The sequence below is a fragment of the Carassius auratus genome, chromosome 9 (genome assembly GCF_003368295.1).
Source record: "Carassius auratus strain Wakin chromosome 9, ASM336829v1, whole genome shotgun sequence".
NCBI classification, from domain to species: domain Eukaryota; kingdom Metazoa; phylum Chordata; class Actinopteri; order Cypriniformes; family Cyprinidae; genus Carassius; species Carassius auratus.
Window position 1 is genome coordinate 27,158,316 of NC_039251.1, and position 22,985 is coordinate 27,181,300.

General features: G+C 37.5%; 2 protein-coding genes across 2 annotated transcripts in view; one reads left to right on the forward strand and one right to left on the reverse strand.

Moving 5' to 3' along the window:
- Positions 1–9,084, reverse strand: part of LOC113108924 (collagen alpha-1(IV) chain-like) — a 55,726-nt gene extending 46,642 nt beyond the window's left edge. The window contains exon 1 of the mRNA XM_026272348.1: positions 8,866–9,084. Within this exon, the coding sequence (XP_026128133.1) occupies positions 8,866–8,934 (69 nt within the window). The 5' untranslated portion in view covers positions 8,935–9,084. The remainder of the gene's footprint in view (positions 1–8,865) is intronic.
- Positions 9,085–9,170: 86 nt separating this feature from the next.
- The window catches only part of LOC113108923 (collagen alpha-2(IV) chain-like), a 74,985-nt gene continuing 61,170 nt past the window's right edge, over positions 9,171–22,985 (forward strand). The window contains exons 1-3 of the mRNA XM_026272346.1: positions 9,171–9,330; positions 9,844–9,955; positions 10,033–10,084. Of these exons, the coding sequence (XP_026128131.1) occupies positions 9,915–9,955; positions 10,033–10,084 (93 nt within the window). The 5' untranslated portion in view covers positions 9,171–9,330; positions 9,844–9,914. The remainder of the gene's footprint in view (positions 9,331–9,843; positions 9,956–10,032; positions 10,085–22,985) is intronic.

A 22,985-nucleotide genomic window follows, 5' to 3' on the forward strand; every position in this document is an offset into this window, starting at 1 on the left:
TAGGGGTCAAACAACTAAAAATCAAGTCAGGAATCTTGGTGTGATTCTGGAGACAGACCATAGTTTCAGTAGTCATGTCAAAGCAGTAACTAAATCAGCATACTATCATTTAAAAAACATTGCAAGAATTAGATGTTTTGTTTCCAGTCAAGACTTGGAGAAACTTGTTCATGCCTTAATCACCAGCAGGGTGGACTATTGTAATGGGCTCCTCACTGGCCTTCCCAAAAAGACCATTAGACAGCTGCAGCTCATCCAGAACACTGCTGCCAGGATTCTGACTAGAACCAGAAAATCTGAGCATATCACACCAGTCCTCAGGTCCTTACACTGGCTTCCAGTTACATTTAGGATTGATTTTAAAGTACTTTTACTCGTATAAGTCACTAAATGACCTAGGACCGAAATATATTGCAGATATGTTCACTGAATATAAACCTAACAGAGCACTCAGATCACTAGGATCAAGTCAGTTAGAAATACCAAGGGTTCACACAAAACAAGGGGAGTCCACCTTTAGTTACTATGCTGCCCGCAGTTGGAATCAGCTTCCAGAAGAGATCAGATGTGCTAAAACACTAGTCACATTTAAATCTAGACTCAAAACGCATCTTTTTAGCTGTGCATTTATTGAATGAGCACTGTGCAATGTCCGAACTGATTGTACTATATTTTCACTGTTTTATTGTATTTTATTTTTTTATGTAAAATCATTTTCTAACTGTTTTAAATGTTTCAATCATTTTAAAATTTTTAAAATTGCTTGTTTTATTTTTGTTATTATTTTTCTTCATGATTATTTTACTTTCTTTTATGTAAAGCACTTTGAATTACCATTGTGTACGAAATGTGCTATATAAATAAACTTGCCTTGCCTTGCCTTGCTTAAACTCACATTGTTGGTAAAGCAAATGTTTTAATTTCATGTTTCCTTTAGGTTTATGGTAGTTTGGGCTTTTGTAGGTGGTATGTTATTTTCAAATGCGATACAGCATTAATCTTTTATTTGATTTCTGAACTGCCTTGATATGAACAACAAACAGCGTAATAAAATGTTGCCACATCTGTTTCGGATAAAACTGAATGCTCTTTTAACACCGCTGACTGAACATTTCAAGTGTAAAAAATGTGCAAGAATCCAAGTAATCTAACTTTACAGAATGTCCAAATATTCCTCTAATGAGCCTGGGTTGGAAAATGCTTCTATTTTTTATTATTATTATATTCACATTATAAAACTTTAAATAAAATGTTTAATTGAAAGTTTTCAATTAAACATTTGATAAGTTATATAAAATAAGATTTATAAACAAATCCAGATTTATTATTATTTTATTTTTATTTTTTTATGTAGTCTCATACATGAAGTATGGTTCTTAAAGGCATATGGTAATTTTCCTTTTAGCAGAACTATTCCTTTAAATCTGACCTGATTTTGGTTAGGGTCTGGTCAGACAGCTGCACATTGATTTTCAAGGGTCTTAGGAAGGGAAGAGAAAATGTATAAAATGGCCAATCTGTTAGAGGGTCTGGACATATGCTGAAAAGGCCTATAAAGACTCCTTAATGACAAATGTAACAACCTGTTCACTCCCACTATCTTTTTCTATGATTTATGACCTAGAGTAAAGTTGCTCCTGACCAGTCCGAACTTTTACTGTTTTGAGATCCACTAAGACAGCTGCATAAACAAACCACTCAGAACAACACAAACTCCTAACAATTTTGATGATTCGGATACATGGTGAGAAACAGAAGGCCCAGTCTTTCACAAAAGAAGAGGTCACCATGTCAGACAGAAGTAAAGTATACTTATATTAGAGCACTTGAGACAAAATAAGGACTACCTGACATTTGCACTTTCAAGGCTCATTTGTGACTTTCATGTAGAAATTTGCTTTGGTAGTGCAACATTGCAGTTTAGTATGCCAAAATATACATTTACTGTATGCTATATCTTGCTTTGATTGATTGATTGATTGATTGATTGATTGATTGATTGATTGACTGATTGAACCATCTGCCCTACAGCTTTTGTGTAGTTACAGTATTTTCACGTCCTGTCTTGCCTTGGCCACCAAGTGTTTCAGGACAGCCAAGAACGATGCCACATTTTTATAACAAATTAATTAAGATGCATGATATCCTGTTTATAATACTAATAACACATGCATCTTATCTGAGTCATCCTCCATTCCTCTTGATTGACAAGGGCAGATGGTTCTCTCATGCATTATTAAGGATGGCTGAGTCCCAGTTACCGAGACCAAACGATCCGCTATGGGTATTGCCCAGGCTCCAGCCCACATTCCTGCAGAGAAAGCCTGGGATCTGGGACTCCCTATGTGCGATGACTTTTCCCCCTTGTTCCAGTGTGAGACAATTAATACCTCGGGGCTCGGACAATGTGAAATAAACAGGATTTACTACAGCAAAAGGGAACCAACTGTCTTCAGGCACAGATTCAGTGGAACATTTCAGAGATTAGAGAGTAAATTCCAATCGCCTGGTAGTGCCATGTGAAGCAGACAACTTCACAGAGCATATACCAATCTGGGGTGTGGCTCCTAGATAATTATGAGGGTATGAGGATAAATCAATGCCATGATTATAACCGCTTCACACATTTTCTGGGAAATGAACCCATGACCTTGGCATTGCTAGGGCAATGCTTAACTATTTGAGCTACAGGAAGACTGTTGTGCTTGTATTTTTCTAATCATGAGCCAGCAATAGAGTAGAATAAGGAACTGCAGTACTCCTTCCATTAAGCCATGACAAATTTGTATATGCCTTCTTCTGTGTGCAGTATTAGAAAATGCACCACTCATGATCATCTTACAGGTAAAACTTAATGTAATGACAAAACTTGATGCACCTGTGGGCAGCAGATCAATAGGTTAAGGAAGGTGTTTTCCCAGACCACCCAGAAAATAATACCCTTACAGCCCATTAAACTGCATTTTAAAAGTTGTGTGTGTGCGGTCAGATTGTTGTAATGCAAGTAAAAATGTTATTTTATACTTCACTAACATAAAAACATGGTCAGTGGTAATAAAATACACTTTCCTTCAAACAACACATTGCTGAGATGATTCTATACTGAATATTCCAAAACAATGATTACCATAATGACCTCTGTGGTTTCCCCATATGCCTCTTCCAGTCTTGTTAAGTAGGGTTCATGAACCTTTTATCAGGTCTATATCAGACATCAGATGAAGGTTGTCCCAGGCCCTATCACTAAGGTCTTGGGCTAAGAGGGGCAATCAATGGAAATTCTGTCCCAGGCTCTGTGAACTTAAGCTATAGCCCTCTGAAAGGGTCAGGGTTCTTCAGTTAAGCTTGGGACTTTAGCTGGCTATTACTCAAAGGGATTTTTTTTTTTAATAAAGGATGCAAATAATATGAAAATCAATCAGTCTGAATTGTGTTTGTAATTTCAGGGCCATTTCTAAACAGTCAATGAGTTTAAGGTGAAAATGATTGCCAAACTGGAATGGTATGATATCTGATGTTTGCGGTTTCAGTTTAATAGTTTAAGGCTTTTTCATTCACGAAAAAGCTACGCCAAACGCCATAATTGGAACAATTTCATACAAGACTTGGAAACTGTTCCCACAAGAGTTGTGGGAACTTTGGATAGAGAAAATTATTAAATCTTTATAAAGTTCTCACAAAATTTGACCAAAGAATTTTTTATGATTTTATTATGTCTAACTTTAACAGTCATTTGTACAGAGCCTAAACATGACAGGCTGGAAAGAGAAAAACTAGATATAATGGTCATGAATGTTAAATTTGTTTACACATTTATTCCCTTTGTTTTAATCATGGTGACTATCTAACTAAATTAAAATGAGGGAACAAATTAATATGTCAAGACCATGATGTAACTCAAACATGGGAACACGTCATAGATAATGAAATAATTCTTAATTAATGGCAGCAGTATATTTTTTTTCTCAGCAATTTCTCTATTTGTATTTTAAATTTGAATTTGCATGACTTGTCCAAGCATGTAAATGACATAAAGTGGAAACCCTTATGCTCAATTCTAGCCAACAATTTGAAGACAATTACATATATATATATCAAATACTCAGTACCCTATTAAAAAGTGTTTATTGGGGCTGTCTGGCTGGAAAAAGTAGCACATGCAAGTGCTTTATGAGACTATGGGTTATTTTCTAAAGAGATGAAAACAAATAAAACGGGTAACGAAAAAGGAACAGGGATTCAGCAAGATAAACAACTGAAACTGTTGCTTCCTCTCCACTCGCATTCCATCCACCCTCTCGGGAGATGCTAGAACAGTCTGATCTGGCGTAGGAGGAACAGTGTGTAAGCCTAGTGAGGTCTGACATGTTTTTCCCTCCAGTTGGTCCTCGTCCATCCTCCTTCTCCCCACTCACTCTCTCTCACACCCATCACTACATGTGCGGTTTCCAAGAATTGGACAGACAACCCACACACGAGTCTCTCATGGGTGGAATCGAGGGGTTAGGCGGGCTTGAGATATACACACTGCACAGAAGTCACTTGAGGAATTTCTTTCACTCTCAGACGGTTTGATAAGACCGATTAAAGCACACAAACTGAGGTGGATTAACTATAAAGTATATAGGGATATTTACACACATCAAAAGTGTTATGATGCTTGAAGACCAGGTATACTTTAGAAAACAGTTTAGCATGTAAGTCTTTCAAAGTAGAGTCCACTGACTGTAATCACGGATTTATGCATTCGGCACATGCGCACTACCTTCGTTTTTTTTTTTTTTTTTGAGTGCTCAAATCATTCGCACAGACACAAAAATTGGGATACGTGCAGACTATGTGTGTGGAACCAGCAGGAAATGACAGTGTGTCATGCAAACTGTTGGACTGTTGTGTTTTAGTCCATGTCTTATATTTACAAAATTTAAAATTTACAGACTTTCTATTCTGTAAAATTTACTAAACATATTGATGACTTGTCCTGCACCCTACAGATTTTTGTCCAATCAAACGAAGACTGTCTAAAAAGAGAACTTCCCACTTAAAGGGTTAGTTCACCCCAGAAAAATTCCTCATTTCGTTCCAGACCCATAAGCCATTTGTTCATCTTCTTAACACAAATTAAAATATTTTTGATGAAATCCAAGATCTTTCTGACCCTGCATAGACAGCAATGGAACTGCCACATTCAAGACTCAGAAAGGTAAATACATTGTTAAATTCATTGTTAAAATAGTCCATGTGACCTTACTGATTATACTATAATGTTATAAAGCTACAAGAAAACTTTTGTATGAGATTGCAGCAATGCATGCATGTATTGAGAAGGCGTTCTGGTCTGCCGTAAACTTTTGTAAATGTAAATGTGATATGCACATCCAGTCATATAACAATATCACTGATCAAGGGCAGTCCAAAGAAATGTTACGAGTCCTTGGATTTATCTTTAGGGGTGTACTGGGTGCATGCTGTGGTTTTGGTTGTGAAGTTCACTTAGAGATTACACTACAATCAGATAAGTTTACTGAGTTCACCTTCATTTACTTTGGCTGTTTCTGCACTGCATTCAAGTGGAGAATCTAATCTGTGCTACCGTCCTAATGAAGTGAGTTAACTAAAGGAAGTGCACTTGGGGCAGTCCCACTAATCTGATATCAACTGGAGACATGTGAGACCATGCTAACCTTATAAGAGTCACAACTGATAAACAAGCTTGGAAAAACTGAAATTCATCCATATCACTGGCCTTCCATTAATGCACAAATATAGATGAGGAAGAAGGCTTTTTTTGTGCCACTGAAACAGATGGACAAGCATTGACAATATAAAGAAACATTTGTTTGTTAGGAATATTCTTCACCCCTTCTATTCGCAAGAAACTGCTGAAAGAGTGACAATCTTTAGTTGTCAAACATATTAATTTTGAGATCTCCTAAGAGAGAAAACAATCAGTTGATTTGTGCTGAAGCACTCATGTAATACAACTAATGCTACAAAGATTTAGAGCGGATTTTGCAGTACTCAAAATGTCATTTCTATCCATTTCAACTAATAGTCTATGTAAATTTATTTTGAGTTCAAGATGTTTTCCCTTTACATGATTCCCCATGACTTTTCCAGTTGTTTGTAATTGCTGGATTATTATTTTTTTTAAAGATTGAACTCACTAATTAAACATATTTTAAGAAAGAAACACAAAGTTTTATTTACTTCGAGATGCCTTCAATGAGCATGGAAACCCCGTCTCCTAAACAAGCCAACAACAACAAATGGTAACACCTTTTGGTGTTTGTCTCACATAACACAGAGCAAAAACATGATTGTTCTCAGGGTTATTGTTGTTGTCTCTGTTTAAACAGTGTTCCCAAGCCTGAATTTTACACCACTCACAAATGGCATCAATTACAATCTAAGGCTGAGGTGACAGAGAGAGGCAGCTGTGGTTGGCATATAACTGGTGTTGCACTAAAAGGTGCTGAGAGATTACAGATAAAGTGTCAATATCTGGAGTTTACAGTCTATTCAGTATAGCTTTATGACATTGCAGTTTAAATCAAACTAGCATGTCATGTGATAATCCATCAACAAATTCCATTGGAATACAGTTGGAAGGCATGTTCTGGTATTTTAGAGCATTTTTGCTTGTAATTTGCAATGAGGAAACAGTTATTCTTCATACAGATATACTCCAGCAACTATCTGCAGTATCGATAATTTATTCATCCAACAAATGCCAGTATGCATTCAGAAATTCCACAAAATCACCAGATGTAACAGTTTTTTGAATGAATCATCGTCACAATAAATCATCCTGCTATGTCTTATCACCCAGACACCTGTCACTTCCCGACCCTCGCTCTGCACGTGCTTCCCACAGAGAGCCGTCCACAGCCACTCCCCCAGTAATAACACACGTCCAGTATAGCGCTCTCAGATTAAAGCATCTTAATCTTAACGCAACTACGTATGCATGGGGGAAAACTTTGGCTTGGGTAAATACTGCAGTGGAACTCATTCATAAGTTATACTGATTTTTTTAAATGAGCAGTAAAATGCCTTTAACAAAAAGAATACAAAGTCCAGATGGTCAAGAATAAGTTTACAAAAGTTTGTGTTAACCATAGCAGTGTGCACACAAGCGTACAACACACAGAAGCCAAGTTTGTCTGCTGTTTCCCACAGTCTAGCCAAAGAAAAAGTTAGATTCAGACAAACATGGTTTCCTGAGGCAAGACAGAGTGACACATTCTGCTTGTATTTTATAGTACAACAGTGAAATACTTAAAAAATGCGCCATTTCAGGATAGGTTCTCCATAAGTGTCACAAACAGATCAAATGCAGGTGTTACTGGTGTAACGTCCATGTCTTTTTGAATATTAGGACTGTCCCCAGCTGGTGGAACGACCTGCCCATCTCAATCCAAGCAGCTGGGTCTTTAGCCATTTTCAAAAAACTTTTAAAGACACATCTTTTTCGCCATCACCTGACCAATAAATACAAGCACTTACCTATTCTATTCTGTTTTATTCTATTATATTCTGTCTAATTTATTTATATAAAAAAACCTTGCCATGTGCACTGTGCTAGACTAACTGAGACTTGTCACAGCACTTGTATATTGTTGCTCTCCCTTTGGTCTGATTATTCTTAACACTTTAGAATAACGTTCCATTAGTTAATGTTAGTTAACTACTTTCGTTAACATGAACTAAGCAAGAACAATCCTTCTACAGCATTTATAAGTCTTAGTTCATGTTAATTTCAACATTTACTAATGCATTATTTAAATAAAAAGTTGTGCTTGTTAACATTAGTTAATGCACTGTGAATTACCATGAACTAACAATGAATAACTGTATTTTCATTAACTAACATTAACGAAGATTAATAAATACAGTAATAAATGTATTATTCATTGTTTGTTCATGTTAATTAATACATTAACTAACATTAACTAATGGAACCTTATTCTAAAGTGTTACCCTGATTGCTTTTACTTTGTAAGTCACTTTGGATAAAATGTAAATGTATTTATGTAATTCTGTTGTGTTCTATATTACTGTTATTCATTATTATTATTATTATTATTATTATTATTATTATTATTAATAACAGCAGTACTGGAAACCTATTATTTCCAGTACTATTATTATATATATATATATATATATATATATATATATATATATATATATATATATATATATATATATTGTCATTATTTTATCTAAAACAATCATGCTAATACTTTGAAATTGAACTGAGAGGGTGGGGTAGGGGTGAAGGAGTAATACAACCCTCAGACAAGACCAAGAGGAGTGGCAAATATAAACTGTTTAGAAAAGTCACAGCACAAATTCACTTCATGACAACACATCAAGATACTAAGTAAGATTTTCGGAAACAATCTCTTCAAATTCGAAGCAAACTGTATTAAACTGTACTAATGAAACAACCAAACCAGCAAAAGCGCATGAATCTACCGAACTACCAAAACAATTCTTGTGCTATAAATTGTGTGAATATACATAATGCCTTTGACAATTATGTACTAGAGACCAATATTCATTACAGCATTTAGGTTGGCTATTCATATAGTTCTGTTTGCAGTTTGGTTTGCTGTTTGCTATTTCAAATCTAACGACAGATTTGACGTTATACACTTAAGTTATATCCCAGCCTTGAACTAAGTCGAGTGGAAATATTATAACGTGAAATCTAAAGTGGAACTTGAGCGCGCGCAAGTTATACGCACTTTTCTGTGCGCTCGATTTAAGACATAACGGTATACTCATGTCCAAACCGACGACATTACTAATAAAACACACATAACTTAACATAACTTAGTTTTTAGTTGGACTTACCTTAGCTGTACTCTGGTCTATACTCAAAGAGACTGTGAGAAGAAAAACGGTGACACATGGAAGCCGCATCTTTAAACATACGAATAATGTCCAAAAGGACACGCTGCTGACGGATTCTTCTCCCTTTCAAGCAATTCTTGCCGCTCTTCTTCCCGAGCTTGAACTATACGTTTGTGTGCATCTTTGCTCGAAACGTTATGTGGCTGTTGTTGAAAGTAATGTCTTGTAGAAGTGCCCACCACACCCCCTGTCATGAACACGACCACCCATCTACGCACCAACATAACCCTGTTTTGAACAACTATCACTCGCGTTTAGGCATTGCTAGGTGAAGCTAAGTTTTAAGGAGTTCAGTAATTCCCTTAAAACAGCTTTGGCAAGGTGGATTTTAGGCGAGACAACCAACTTTCCCTAAGCGCGAACGCATCGGAATTGAGCGCGTGCAACTGAAGCGTGAGATCTGAGGTAAACTTCTGCCGTCACTTCACTTTCAGTTGGACAAGAGGTAGTTTACGACTAAATATATCAAGCTTAAATGTGTGGTATTGTAACTAAAAGAGTTTAAATAATAAGAAAATCTATTTCGTGGAGTTATTTGACACATTAACAAGTCGTACCAAAGGGTAGCTGTGTTTTTAGAACATGTTAGCTAGTTTTTTTTTTTTTTTTTTTTTTTTTTTTTTTATCAAGTCTAAAACGCTTTTCTAAAATACGAATAGCTATACTCGTTTGACCACCTTGATTTAGTGTATTTGCTACTGGTCCATGATGGTCTATATGCTAAAGACAGGTTGCACCAGATGGAAAGCAGCTGGCGCATGTTCCAGTGGATCTATTAACAAGGAACTTGAGATTTACAAAGATACCAGTACTTATAATATGCTCTAAATATGAACTAAGGATCCACTGCTGTTCAAATGGGCTTAGAACAGTGAGAATTAACTAGTAACTTAAAGCTCATAAATCTGTAACTTTCAGATCACGGAGTATGCAGTAACAGGATACTGGAATTGGGCAGAAGGAGAGATTGCATCTGTTTTCTGGCTCACATGGAGGGTGAGAACCATCTACAAAACTGGAACACATTTAGGTAAAGTCTGTTGTTTCTTTGTGTTGTAAAAGCATGTGTTTTCCCATTGCACACATTAATTCACTTTCACATTGCAGGTGTTTTCTGTTGTGCATTGCTGTCCTTATCCTTACGACCGAGGTCAACGCAGTAAGTGTGTTTTTAATTTTAAGTGTTCAATATTAAGTGCAGAATGTGGTGTCGTATTTGAGCCTCATTTTTGGTGCAGCACACTGAATGAGCTCCTCGGATGAGTGGGAGTGTCCTTGTTTCTATTACAAGTTTCTCGTGTGCAATTCACAAATGTTTTGCCATTTAGAGATTGTTTGCAGTGTGCATGTTCCTTTCATTAAAAGCATGTTTTGTTTTCATTCCATTGTTATAAATCTGAATGGTAAATAAATAAATATGGTGTAAAGTCCCACATTAATTAGGTATGGTGGTTAGTGGTAATATAACCCACTAACATCCCACTGTAAGAGACCAAACACTGGCCTGATTTTTGGAGAAAATGTGTTCAGAGTCTGTAAGTGGTTATGACAGTATTTGTGTACACATCTGCTTAAATTATTTATTTATTTATTTATTTAAATGTATTACATTTTTTTTTTACCAATGATTTCTCCTAATGCTGGTGTTAATTTGGAAAGCTGTTAGTTTGAGATGAATAATGCTTCCTTGGGGTGAACACTTCATTAACTGGATTCAAGTTACTGGGATCTCTATAAATGTAATGTTAAAAAGCAACTCTCTAAGAAGACAGGGTTGTTAAAAGCCATGACGAAACAGAAATATAGCGACAGACATTTATTTCCAAATTGTAATGTATATCCTAGTATTTTGGATTTGTGAAAAAGAAAACTTGTAGGATGGAACTTTTTATTCATCATTCATCAGTTATTGATTGAATGTTGAGATGTGGCCATTGCCGATGAACGCAAGCTTGCAGGGTTTAAAGGAATAGTTCACCCAATAATGAAAATTAGTTTAGGTTTTTTTTTTCTTCATCAGAAGAGATTTTGAGAAATGTAGCATTACATCACTTGCTCATCAATGGATCCTCTGCAGTGAATGGGTGCCGTCAGAATGAGAGTCCAAAAAGCTGATTAAAAAAATCACAAATCCAAAAGTAATCCACACAAAAGACTCCAATCCATCAATTAATGTCTTGTGAAGAGAAGAGATGTGTTTGTAATAAACAAATCCATTATTAGGACTTTTTTTTTTTTTTTTTTTACTTCAAACTGTTGCTTTAACTTCTCTATCTGTGACAATGTTGTCTGAATCAGGAGAGAAATGTGCACAGCTTAGGCACAGTTTACAAGCAAAAACAGTTTTAAACTAATTTGTTGATGGATTATGATATGAGAGGATAACAGGGAATTGATATGTTAATTTGAGGAAACATTATGGATTATGTACAGTTTAATAGTTAAAATACCTCAACAAAACGCCTTTGTACCTTACAAACACACAGCTCTTCACATCATAAGATGTTAATTGATGGACTTGAGAAGTGTGGATTACATGTGATTATTGTGATGTTTATATCAGCAGTTTGGATGGAATAGATTTTAGGTTATTCAATAGATCATCATAAACACTGTTATTATGTTTTGTACAGATCAATGGCTGCCACTGGACAGAACAGTAGTAGGTTTACCTTTGGACAGCAGTCTCTACATGTATGTGTAATGATGCTTGTGTGAGCACCTCTTACAGTCTGAGGATGATTTCAACATGAGAACATCCTCTTTTCCTGTTCCACATGCTGATATGTGTCTCTGGCAACCCCCCATCACCAGCAGCAAACAAGTTCAAAAGAGCTGATACTTTGCCAGGTGCCTGTAAAAGCTCCTTCAGCTGAAACTTCATTCTTTTCACTGTAGATCTAGCTGTGGTATGCACTTGGCACCTTGTTATTTTGAAGAAGATCGCATGCTGTATAAGGTGATTTTATAATAATATTTGGACTCACTCAGTTTAAAAGACAAGTATACAATCATTCAGTCATTCTCATGATATTCTGCTTTGATTTGCGCTGAAGTTTCAGTGTGGTCCATTCCAAGGTTGTCTACTGATACAAATATCCATTTTGATATGGGAGTTTGCACTTAAAGAGGTCTTAATGCAGTCAAGGAAAGGTTTTCCCAAGTTTTACATAGTTTTAACAACACAGCAAATTGAAAACTATAAATGAGATGTCAATAATTGTGTACAGCCATGTGAATAGAGAATGCAGTAACGAAACTATTGGAAGAAAGTATAAAAGTTCAATCAACATTTATATATTTATCATTTGTTCACATTATTCAAAGGCACTTTTGTATAGCTCTTAAAAAATATGAATAAAAAATTGGAAGAATTGGAAGTATATTTTCAGATACTATTTTCAGATTTTAAATTTTAGTTTTATTAAATGATCTTTCAATTCAAATGTCATACATACACGCACATACATAAGGTGTGTGTGTGTTTCAAATCATAAAGTAAAACATATAAAGACTGAAGTGTTGCCTAATTTAATGAACAAAATCATCCGAAAATACTATGAAAAAATACTTTGATGTACTTTTACAGCATGTGTTTTGCACAAGACCCTGTGAAGTGTTTCTGCCAGAGGCTCTTTCTAAAACAAGGTATTAATATCATATGCAAGTTTTTTTCAGAGCTAAACTGATTTAACTAAATAAAAGAAGAAAAAGCCTTCTTGTCTAAAGCCTTATCAAATTTTGTGCCTCCATTATCAAAAACCTGTGACAGCAGTAGGCTGAGGCTGTGTATTATGCTGGTACAAGGAGTGTAGTGATTTCAGGTTTCATGCAGGCCAAGCTATTTTTAGACAGGCAATGATCCGGCCTGCAGGGTATGGTCATCGTAGGTGACCTCACTTTGGCAGCAAATACTATGTATAATCCTCCACACAGTTTTGCACTTTTTGAAAGTTTCCCAAAAGTTTGAATTCAATCTAATCTATATGTTCATACCTATAAACACGCTCAGTCTCTGGCTTTGAGCCTCTTGCAAACCAAAGCAAAATGCACAAATGCCTAAATTTGTCTTAAATGTGTTTGAGAGATGGATATTAATATTTACATGTAGAACAGAGGCCAGCTGGTATGAAGTGGTGCAGGTAAAACAGGTGCAAATACAGTTGGAACTGGTTGCACATGTATCTGCATTTAGCTCTGTATACAGTTCATCTTGCAAACACATATAATAGCAGATATTGCTTAATGCATTGATTTGATTACAGCTCTGACATGATATATCTCTGCTCAGGTCTGTTATATCTAGCTATTTTACAGCATGCAATAACCTTAAATATGTTTTATGGTTATGTCTTAGTGTCACCATGGAGATTAAGCACTTATTTGACCCCTTAGGTCTGATGGAAATGCTTTTAGAATATATTTTTGGAAAGGAATGGAAAACTTTGATTATCCTAGCACTTTTTTGTTGTTGTTGCATGTGTGGGAAGGTTTTGCAATATTATCTTCATCCCTTGAGGTTGATTACTGGCTCTTGTTGTCTGACCTATATTTGGATAGAAAATCAAAGAAAGTGAAATAACTGGTGCATAAAAATGTTCCAAGTGTTATAATGATATACTAGTTTATTTTGCAATAGAGCCTTTTAACAATAATTGCATTAAAAAAAAATATTGTATGAACTGCATGTATATCAGCAGTGTCCGTGGAAATTCCATCGACCACATAAGAGAACAGGAAATGGATATGGTCACAGGGTGGTTCCTGAGGTTGTGCACGAGGATAAGAGTGCACGTGAAGTAAGTGCATTCTATACCCGTTTGAATGGGTGGAGCAGCACCACCACACAAAAGATGTCTGTTGGTGATAAGAACAGGAAAAATGCTGCTACATCGCCTGCCAAAATAATCTGTTCGGTCAAAAAAGCAGAACAATTGGGGGGAAATCTATTGTGTTCGATTAGAGGGATCAAGGCAGGATGTGAAATTGTTCCGAGGGGAAGACCTATGCTGAGGAGCTCTCAGCCCGAGCGACAATCTGCAAGTAGCACTACAAGTAGCTCAGCCTTTGACATTTTTGGGATGTGTTGGTTTTGTAACGGATGTATATTCTTTAGATCTACACAGTGTTTTTGTCTGTGTTGGTATGTAGTTGGCCTTAACTGAAGGGGTAGTTCCCACAAATGAGTTGGAGTGGCTCCACCCATGTCCTGTGTCAAATAGCGACCCTCATGACCTTAGGCTGATATGAAGTTTGTGTCTCGTGTGAACTTTTCTCAAAGCTGGGAAGGAGCACCATGCAAAAAAAAACCATTAAAATACACTTTACATTTTTATAAAAAGGAACCAAAAAAAAAAGTAATTTAATCTTCATTTAATGCAAGTCAGGAGACTTGTTGGTATTGAGTAGTTTAGCTCTGTTCAAGCCATATGTGCCAAATCCATAAGTAATATTTTAATATTAATCTTTTCTGTCTCAAATAACCTAAATGACTGACATTTTGCTGACATAAAAATATCTTCTGATTGGCTGTGATTGTGTCACGTTGCACAACATTTTTGTCTTCAGTTCGGAAATTACTTGCCAGAGATTACTTGCCACTGGAAATGTAGTAAAGTAAAACTAAACTAGTGAAAGTAACACTTCACTAAAATAAAATCTTGTGAGAGAAAAAAAACTGCTAAATTACATTGAAGCATTTGCTGGTTAGGTATGTTTTGAAGCATGGCTGCTGGTTTCAGCTGGTCATGAGCTGGTTTAAGCTGTTCAAGTGCTAACCTAATGCTGTTTTTTTTTCCAACAAGGTGTGCAATTGTAGAGTTCTTCAAGTCTACTTTATTTTTTACTTTATTTACTTAGAGTTCACTTTTATGATTGTTTCTTAACATTAAATTACATTTTATGGTTTTATTTGCATTTAAGTTTTTATTTGCATTTAAATCTTCACTTTATTTTTAAATTAAGTGTCAGAAAACAACATCAAGTTCATATTTAAATATATTGTATGTAGTACATAATCTGAATGAATGAATGAATAAGCAAACTTTTAAACTCTTTCCTGTCTTTCATGGATCACAAACGGTTAATTAAAGTAACCAAAGTTAAATCATAAAGCAGAGGTCAATTCTGAAATGCCCTTATTACATCACTTTTAAAAGTGCAGCTGTCTTAAAAATGTTAGTATTATTTTTATTACCACTTTTTCATTTCCGTCTTATTATCATCTTCCTGTTTTATCAGAATGGCAAATGTCTTGTAATCTCTGATTGCAACATTATGACATTGCCTGGAAACGAGTGTGTTGAAACACAAATGATCTCAATTGATTGTTAAACTCTTCAAATACTGGATGATTAATTCCCTCATAGAGCCTAAATATTTACTATATCCTCTTTGCTTGTGACTTTTCTGTGCATGTGTGCCCATCCAGAATGCTTAAACATCTCATGAGAAAACATCCTTGTTTTAGTGTAATGCTATGAGCTTGTCACATTGAGCAGAGAATATGGACTTTTGACAAACTAAATGTTCCTGCCTCAGTGACTCAGTTTCTACAGCACTTGCCTGTGTAGTGTAGTTCCAAGTAAACACTTGAAATTTAAATGTAATTAACTAGCTACTGAGAATGAAGCAATAACACACTAATGGCTGTGTGTTACAGTGATTTTCCACAAGTAAGGGGTATTGGTTGACTCAATATGATGCAGAGGGCCTCAAAACCTTATAACTTGAACCAAATACCTGCAACAGTAGTAGTTGAATAGCTTAATTTTACTTTGTTTTGGGATATCATACAAAGTAGCATCTAGACACATTAGTTTAGCAATATTACTCTAGAAAGTATGCAGTTACAGTGAATATCATATTCATATTTCATTTCGTATTTTCATTATGTAATATTTTAGTATTTAATATTTTTTCAATTTCTGCACTGATGGGTGTCTGTTAATGGTTCATAAAATCCCCTTACTGCATTAGTTAACTTGAATAGCTCTAAGGTAAACTTTGGCATCATTCATGTGATCACATGCTGGTTTAACACAGGTGGCATTTCACTGAGCATAGTTTGCTACATATTGTACTCATAAAAGCAATGTAGTTTTTGGAAAGGAAACAAAGTAACTGCTGCGGACTGGTCTTCCTGATCCATTGTGCCCACTAGCACTTTAAAAATCCCCTTACTGTTCCAAATTTTAAAGATGTTAAAAAAAAAACTCAGCTTTAGGGTGAAAAATACGAGAGAAATGAGGTCTGTGGCACTGAAAGGACACTTACATCTTATTCCATAGATAACGTTTGGGTTATGTATTTTAACCCTCATTCCCTGAAGGAAGGAAGGGAGATGTCACGTCAGATGACCGACGAATTGGGATCTCACTTAGAGAGACCAATCCACTTTGAGTGTAAACTAATCGAGCCAATGCACATTGGCATGCAATAACTGCATCCAGCTGCCACTGATCACAGCGTTGCCTTAAGTAGGCAGCAGGTGCAGCACATATTCAAGTTTTCCCTGAGGAGCCGAGCCAGTGGCCTGAGGAGCCGAGCCAGTGGCGGTAGAGTGGCCCTCTACCGGTTCTCACTGATTCATCGAGTGAGGTCCTGGCCACGTCTGGCTGTGGAGGGGATGGAGGAGCTTGACAGGGTCTATGATATAGACTCTGCGGTTTTAGAAAGCTGACCCAAAGCTGGGGCCTTTCAGTGCTGCTACCCATTTGACGTGAGAACCAGCTGCCCGGTTGTACTAACCAGGAATGTGAATGGCACAAAGTGACCTCAGATGCTTCGGACTCCACAGTGGGGGTCAAACCCGCTGAGATCCTCACTGCCATGCCCACCTCTGGACTTGGCCATGGAGCCATTGTTGAAGTGGTCTCATATGAAGCAGCTCCAGTGTTGTGACTGCCACTGCATCTGCCATATGCCCCGGGGCCTCTAAAAAGGTTTCATTGGGACCGTGACCTGCACTTGAACACTTGAACCCGAAGGCTCAACTGGCTGAGGTGCAGGAGCACCAAGTCCCCATATTCACACAACTGATCCTGAGACTGAGTTAGTATGAGCAAGTGGAAAAGGTAGTTGAGAATTGGAATTGCCTGTTCTATCAGGGGAACAAGGGCTGCCTCTACAACTTTCGCGAAGACACAGGCGACAGGGACAGCCCAGAGGGCAGGACATCATACCGATATGATCGCTGCAAACCAATCTCAGGGGGCGATGCATCCAAAGATGTGTTCCTGCATCAATGTCTTGAAAGGTAACCTGTATACTGGACTGGCTCTATCACATCCTTTACCAGTAGGACTGCAATCTTTGCACACACCACACCCAGACACCACACAATCTGGAACAGCAGGCCCACCATCTGGACAGAGTAGGGGCAGCGAGGTGGAATGCTGGGACCCGAAAAAGGGTCTGAGTGTGCAGTGCAACACTTACCTGGTTCCACGGTTTGGCAGAGGGTGTGTGAGTAGGGCCTTTGACAGCCCTTTGAACCACTCGCTGCTGCCCGCTGATGAGAGAGGAGGATGAATGTGGTTCGGTGTTGATCACCCGTCCCAATGCCTCTTGCTCTTCCACACATCTCCAGGTTCACTGGGGCCTGGAGGGGTGGGAAAGCCTGCCTACACCTGGCTCTACGGTGCAGCTTGCTTGAGGCTGCTGTGGATGTGACACAGGGGGCTGCCCTCGGCGATGAGCACGCTGGGGCAATGTGGATGGGTGGAGGCAGCAGCTGCCAGGTGGAAGGTCAGACCACCTCAGTCTGATCAGTTGCGGTTTGGAGCTCTTTTAGAACTTTTGGATCATTACCACCCTTGTGCAGCTCCCTCAGTGCTTTAGCCTGAAGAACCCGCAGTAACGACGTGGTGTGTAAGGTGAGGACAGCTTCTCTGCAGGCTGTATAAACATCACTGGCCAGATGAGTACCTACAGACCTGGGAGGGGAGGCACAACTTGGTACTAGGACACAACTGCATTCCAACCGACCACTTCACCGCGGAGACCCCATATACCCCCTAGCTGCACCACCGTCGAGGGCGATTAGGGAGGATGAATCTGTAAATCGTAAAGGTGACGTCCATGACCTGGTGAGCTCCTCATGAACCTCCTGAAAGAAAGGCAAGGACTACCCCAAAGAAACAATCATCCAACCTCGAGGTTTGGGACATGGTACGCAGTACGCTCCATTGGCAGTTCAACTGGTTGCAGAGTGCAAGAGAAACGCTGGTCCCCTAAGGATTGGTTCCCTGGAGGGTTTGCCACCACTGTTACCCTCAGACCACAAACGCCACCTCAGCATGCTAAATGCCTAGGCATGTGAGGCAGCGATCATGACCATCACTCAGCACCATGGAACAACTGCATCCAGAAATGCTCGAGTGATATGTTGTCTATAGTAAGACCCACATTGTCTTTACAAAGACGTAAAATTGAGTTTGCCAAACAACGTCTTCCTTAAAAAGATGAACCTGTGAATGCTCTTTTAGGGAAAAGCTCTTTTAGTGTGCTGAGGTGCAATGGGGAGATGGCCGCCCACAACACAAACAGGGGGTAGTGAAGCCTGATGTTTGCAAACCACTCGACATAGGAATCCAAAACCACTGAAGCACCATACTGCCAACACGAAGAGCTCTCAAAGAGTGCGCTGAACACATTCAGTCTTCTTTTCCAAGTAGAGTAGTCAGGAGAAGAATGATGTGCCTACTTATGCTCACGCTGTGATCAGTGGAAGCTGGATGCAATAATTGCGTTCCAATGTGCATTGGCTCATTTAGTTTACACTCGAAGTGGATTGGTCTTTCTAAGCGAAATCACAATTCGGTCATCCGATGTGACGTTGAGAGTCCAACCACAGTTTATCAGGACTTATTTACATCCGTCTCATTATTCCATGTATGTGGGACTTTATCTATATTAAAGATTACTGTGAAAGGAGATGTGGGCAGCTCTGAAAAATGACATACTTGTTTCTAAAGTCGACACACTCGTTTCATTGATAAATGCCTGTCTGTTGATGTTCTAGTTGTTCAGTTTTACAATAGCTCTCTGTGACTTTTTCGACTTTTGATTGATTTGAACTTGGATTCCTTGTTGTGTTTATCTTCTTCACACATGTCCTTTCCCTCTTTTCATGTTGACTGGTCATTTATTTATAATTGCTGACCCAAGGCTCTACATTCAGACCTCATGTAAAACACTTTTCTCTGCTGATTTTTCATTTTACCTTAAAGGGATAGTACATCTAAAAACTAATAATAAAAAAATAATAATAAAAAATGAATTGACATTTAATGTAATATTCCCTCTAATGAATAAGCTGAATTTTCAGCATCATTACTCCAGTCCTCAGTGTCACATTATCCTTTAGAAATCATCATAATGTTTATGCTAATTTGTTGCTCAAGAAACAAGAAATCAAAAGTAAAAAAGCTGCATGAACATTCTTCAAAATAATTACACTGCATTCAACAGAAATATAACAGTATGCCTGCTTAGATTCACACATGGGTGAATAACGGAGTTTTTGTTTTGGGTGAACTGTGCCTTTAAATGGTTGATGTGAACTGCTTTTTGAATGTGTCATAGACACAGACATTCCTTTTTAAGGTAAGATATTTGAACTAATTTCAGCAAGTTCCTGATTGCAGCAGTTATAACCAGAACACTTCATGTTTGTCACAAACCCCTCATCTTCAGTGTGCTGTATAATAGACCTGAGGACATCTTACTCATTCCTTGCACCCAAGGAGTTTAGACAAAGGCATGTGGAGACTTCACAATGCTAAATAGTCCGGATGTCCATTGCTGTTCTCTCATTTCCTTTTATAGCCTGCTTGCTCCTCTGTCTTCATTTGTGATTTATCTGAAGTCTCTCTCTCTCTCTCTCTCTCTCTCTCTCTCTCTCTCTCTCTCTCACTCTCTCTTTCTATTTTGCCTGTGCAAAGCTGATCATGTTGCTTGTCTTTAGAGAGGCATGTTACATGTCTCCTCTTAAGAGTCTTATTAATGTCCCCAAAAAAATTTATCTTCGGAATTGGCAACAGTGTGGAACCTCAAAAGTGTCTGATCTGCAACACGTGGAATAGAGCATATTTAAAACATCAAGAATCGTTTCTGAATTGTGTATCTAAACCACACACTCAGCACAGCAAAAAGCATCTATTGTGTAGGTGTTTTATTTAACACAGGCTAATTACAAAAACATGGTTCTATCTACATTTTTTAGACTTATTTTCACATGGTTTCTTGCACAATACACATATGTTATGACCTCTTTTAAATATTTGTACCATAGTGCATGATTTGTAAAGTAATACATTTTGACATTTACATCACATAATCAGATCCATGTATATGTCTTTTCTGACATAGTAAAGTTGCTCGGTAGCTCACCTGGTACAGCATTGCACTTTTGATGTGGAATAGTTTGGGCAACCTATGAAACATGAGTCACAAAAAGAGCTCAAAGATTTGTATAAGCAATATATAATGTCATCGTTGGTTTAGCAAATATATCATGTTTGTTATCACTATCAGTTAGATTTGTGTAGTGTAGGTATCTTGTTCTTTTCAAATGCAATACAGCATTAAATGTTTAGCAGCAATCATTGGACATATCATTTCTGAATTGCCTGGATACATTCAAAAGTACAAAGAAATTGGTTCATAGGGCCACAATGCGGAAAACATTTATGGAATTGGAGAATCCAGACATAAAAAATGTATTTACTGTATAATGCCGAATGTCACAGAATTTGGAATATTGGATGGATACATAAAAGTAAGTCAGTACACTTAAATCAAAACACGTTATGGACTAGCTTCTTAGAATTTTAAGGTGCAAAAATTCAATTTAAATATGAATCATTCAAGTTCTAAGTGTCTATGAATAGTGCAGAAGCTTGATTATACCCCCAGTACATCCAAGATGCAGGTGACTTTGTTGCTTTTTTCACTCTCAAAGCTATGATTCACATTCTCTTCCATTATATGACTGACAGACTACAACAGTTTGAGTAAAAAAATCGTTGTTTGTGTTCTACTGAAGAAACAAAGTCACCTGCATCTTGGATGCCCCTTGGGGTATTTTTTGGGTGAACTATCCCAATGTTCACTGTTCAGTATTATGTCTGGCTAAGACTAAGGCTGTGTTCAGTAGCAAGCATTGTCATTACTGCATACTATATACAGTGAGGTCATGTGATATTACATGATACATTGCATTTTTAATTTAGCAATTGACTTGATCAAGAAAATTTTACAGTCTATGCTTTATGATGGCTTCACATGGGGCTCATAACATAAATAAAATAAAACAAAATGTAATCATACATAAGTACAGATCATGTCTGTGAGCAGACATTTATACTGCTGGCAAATTAACAATTCTTCCACAATCTGTAAGTTTTCAGAGTCCTAAAGCTTGGCAGCTTTTCTAATTTGTATCTTCCTGTGATATCCCAGTCCTGTCCACACTACCCTTCCCCTTCTCCCATTTCATTCCCCCAGCGCTCTGTCAATCTGTCTCTATCAACCCTTCTTTAATCCATCTGTAATTCTTTGAAGGATTCCTATGGAATTTATACTCCAGAGTGGTTCTAATTGTCACTCCGTACAACAACCGGAACAAAAACAAATCAGTTTTCCATTTTCTCTGCTAATCTCACTATAGGTGTTTTTTTTTGTTGTTTTTTTCTGTTTCTCATGGGAATGAATGGATAAAACACATCTGGAAACCATTTTTTCTAATGTTTCTAAACAAAGGCAATATCTTCAAAGGATACAGTCCTCTCACTGCAGCAACATAGGTGGAGTGTTTATTGGGATCGATAGCATCACTTTAGCAACACTTTTGGGGTAAATTGAACTAATAATGTCTTACATTTACTTGCCACTGCATATTAAGCTAAACTAAACAAGTTTAACCACAATATGTTATTTTCACGAATTGTTTGATTTCTTTTACATGTTCACTCTTCCATATACGACATGAGCTGAGTGACCGTTTGGTTTCTTTCCAAAGGTTTTCTTGTATTCTCTACTAAATGAATCCATTAGCAGCTCCTCTTCAGTTCATTTTGGATGAAACTGGGTTACCAGAAACTTCCCTTAGGAGCTAAGTCTTAAAACTTGCATTTCCTGTGTACGGACCCACAGCTGTTCACATGAGAGGGCCAAAGGAATGTCCATAGTTTCCATCTGCTGGCATTTTTTTTTCAGCACTTATTCACTTTTGTCAGATGACAGAGTCCAGCCGTTATACCCCTCAGTCTATGAATTATAAAGTTATTGCTTGCTACTCTCTTTCACACATACATACACAGAGACTCTGTTAATGGAATTGTTCACTCACTTCTTCTGTGGAACACAAATTATGAACAATGTTCATGTTGCTCTTTCATACAGCAAAAGCATGCAATACATATATATATATTAGGGCTTGCATAGACTAGTCGAGTAGTTAAGTGATCGACTACTTCAACCACTAGTTGCTGTTGGAAACAATCGACTACTCGAGCATGCCCTGATGCTTACAAAGAGTTTGCAAGTACGACGTGAATTTTAAGATTACAATATTTCTTGTAGCTGTTACTTTCTATGACCTTATTTATGTTGCATGTAAAATTAAAATATGTATATAGGGGTGTGTCTGAAGCCGAATACCTTATTCCGAATGGCACGGATAATGACTTCAAAAATGAATAACAAACAAGGAATAATTCTGCCTGAATACTCGGCTGAAGCTGGCACAGTCCGGAGTTTGCTAGATAACAGATGAGCAGGGGATCAGCGCAGTATTATACAGACACCGCTAAAGTTACGAGTGTGAGGTGAATCAATGTAAACTTTATGAATGTAAAGGTTTTGCGAATTCGCTGATAAATGCTCAAAATCTGAGGCAAATTGGTCCCCATCACAGTAGGAGTTATCGAAGAACGATTATCACTGACGCCAGTTCAATATTTGACATGCTAAATATATAGACCTGTCGGCGCTTCAAAATCCTTTTGTGTGCATTGAGTTCTTACTGAACATTAATCGGCGAAGACCTACAGCCA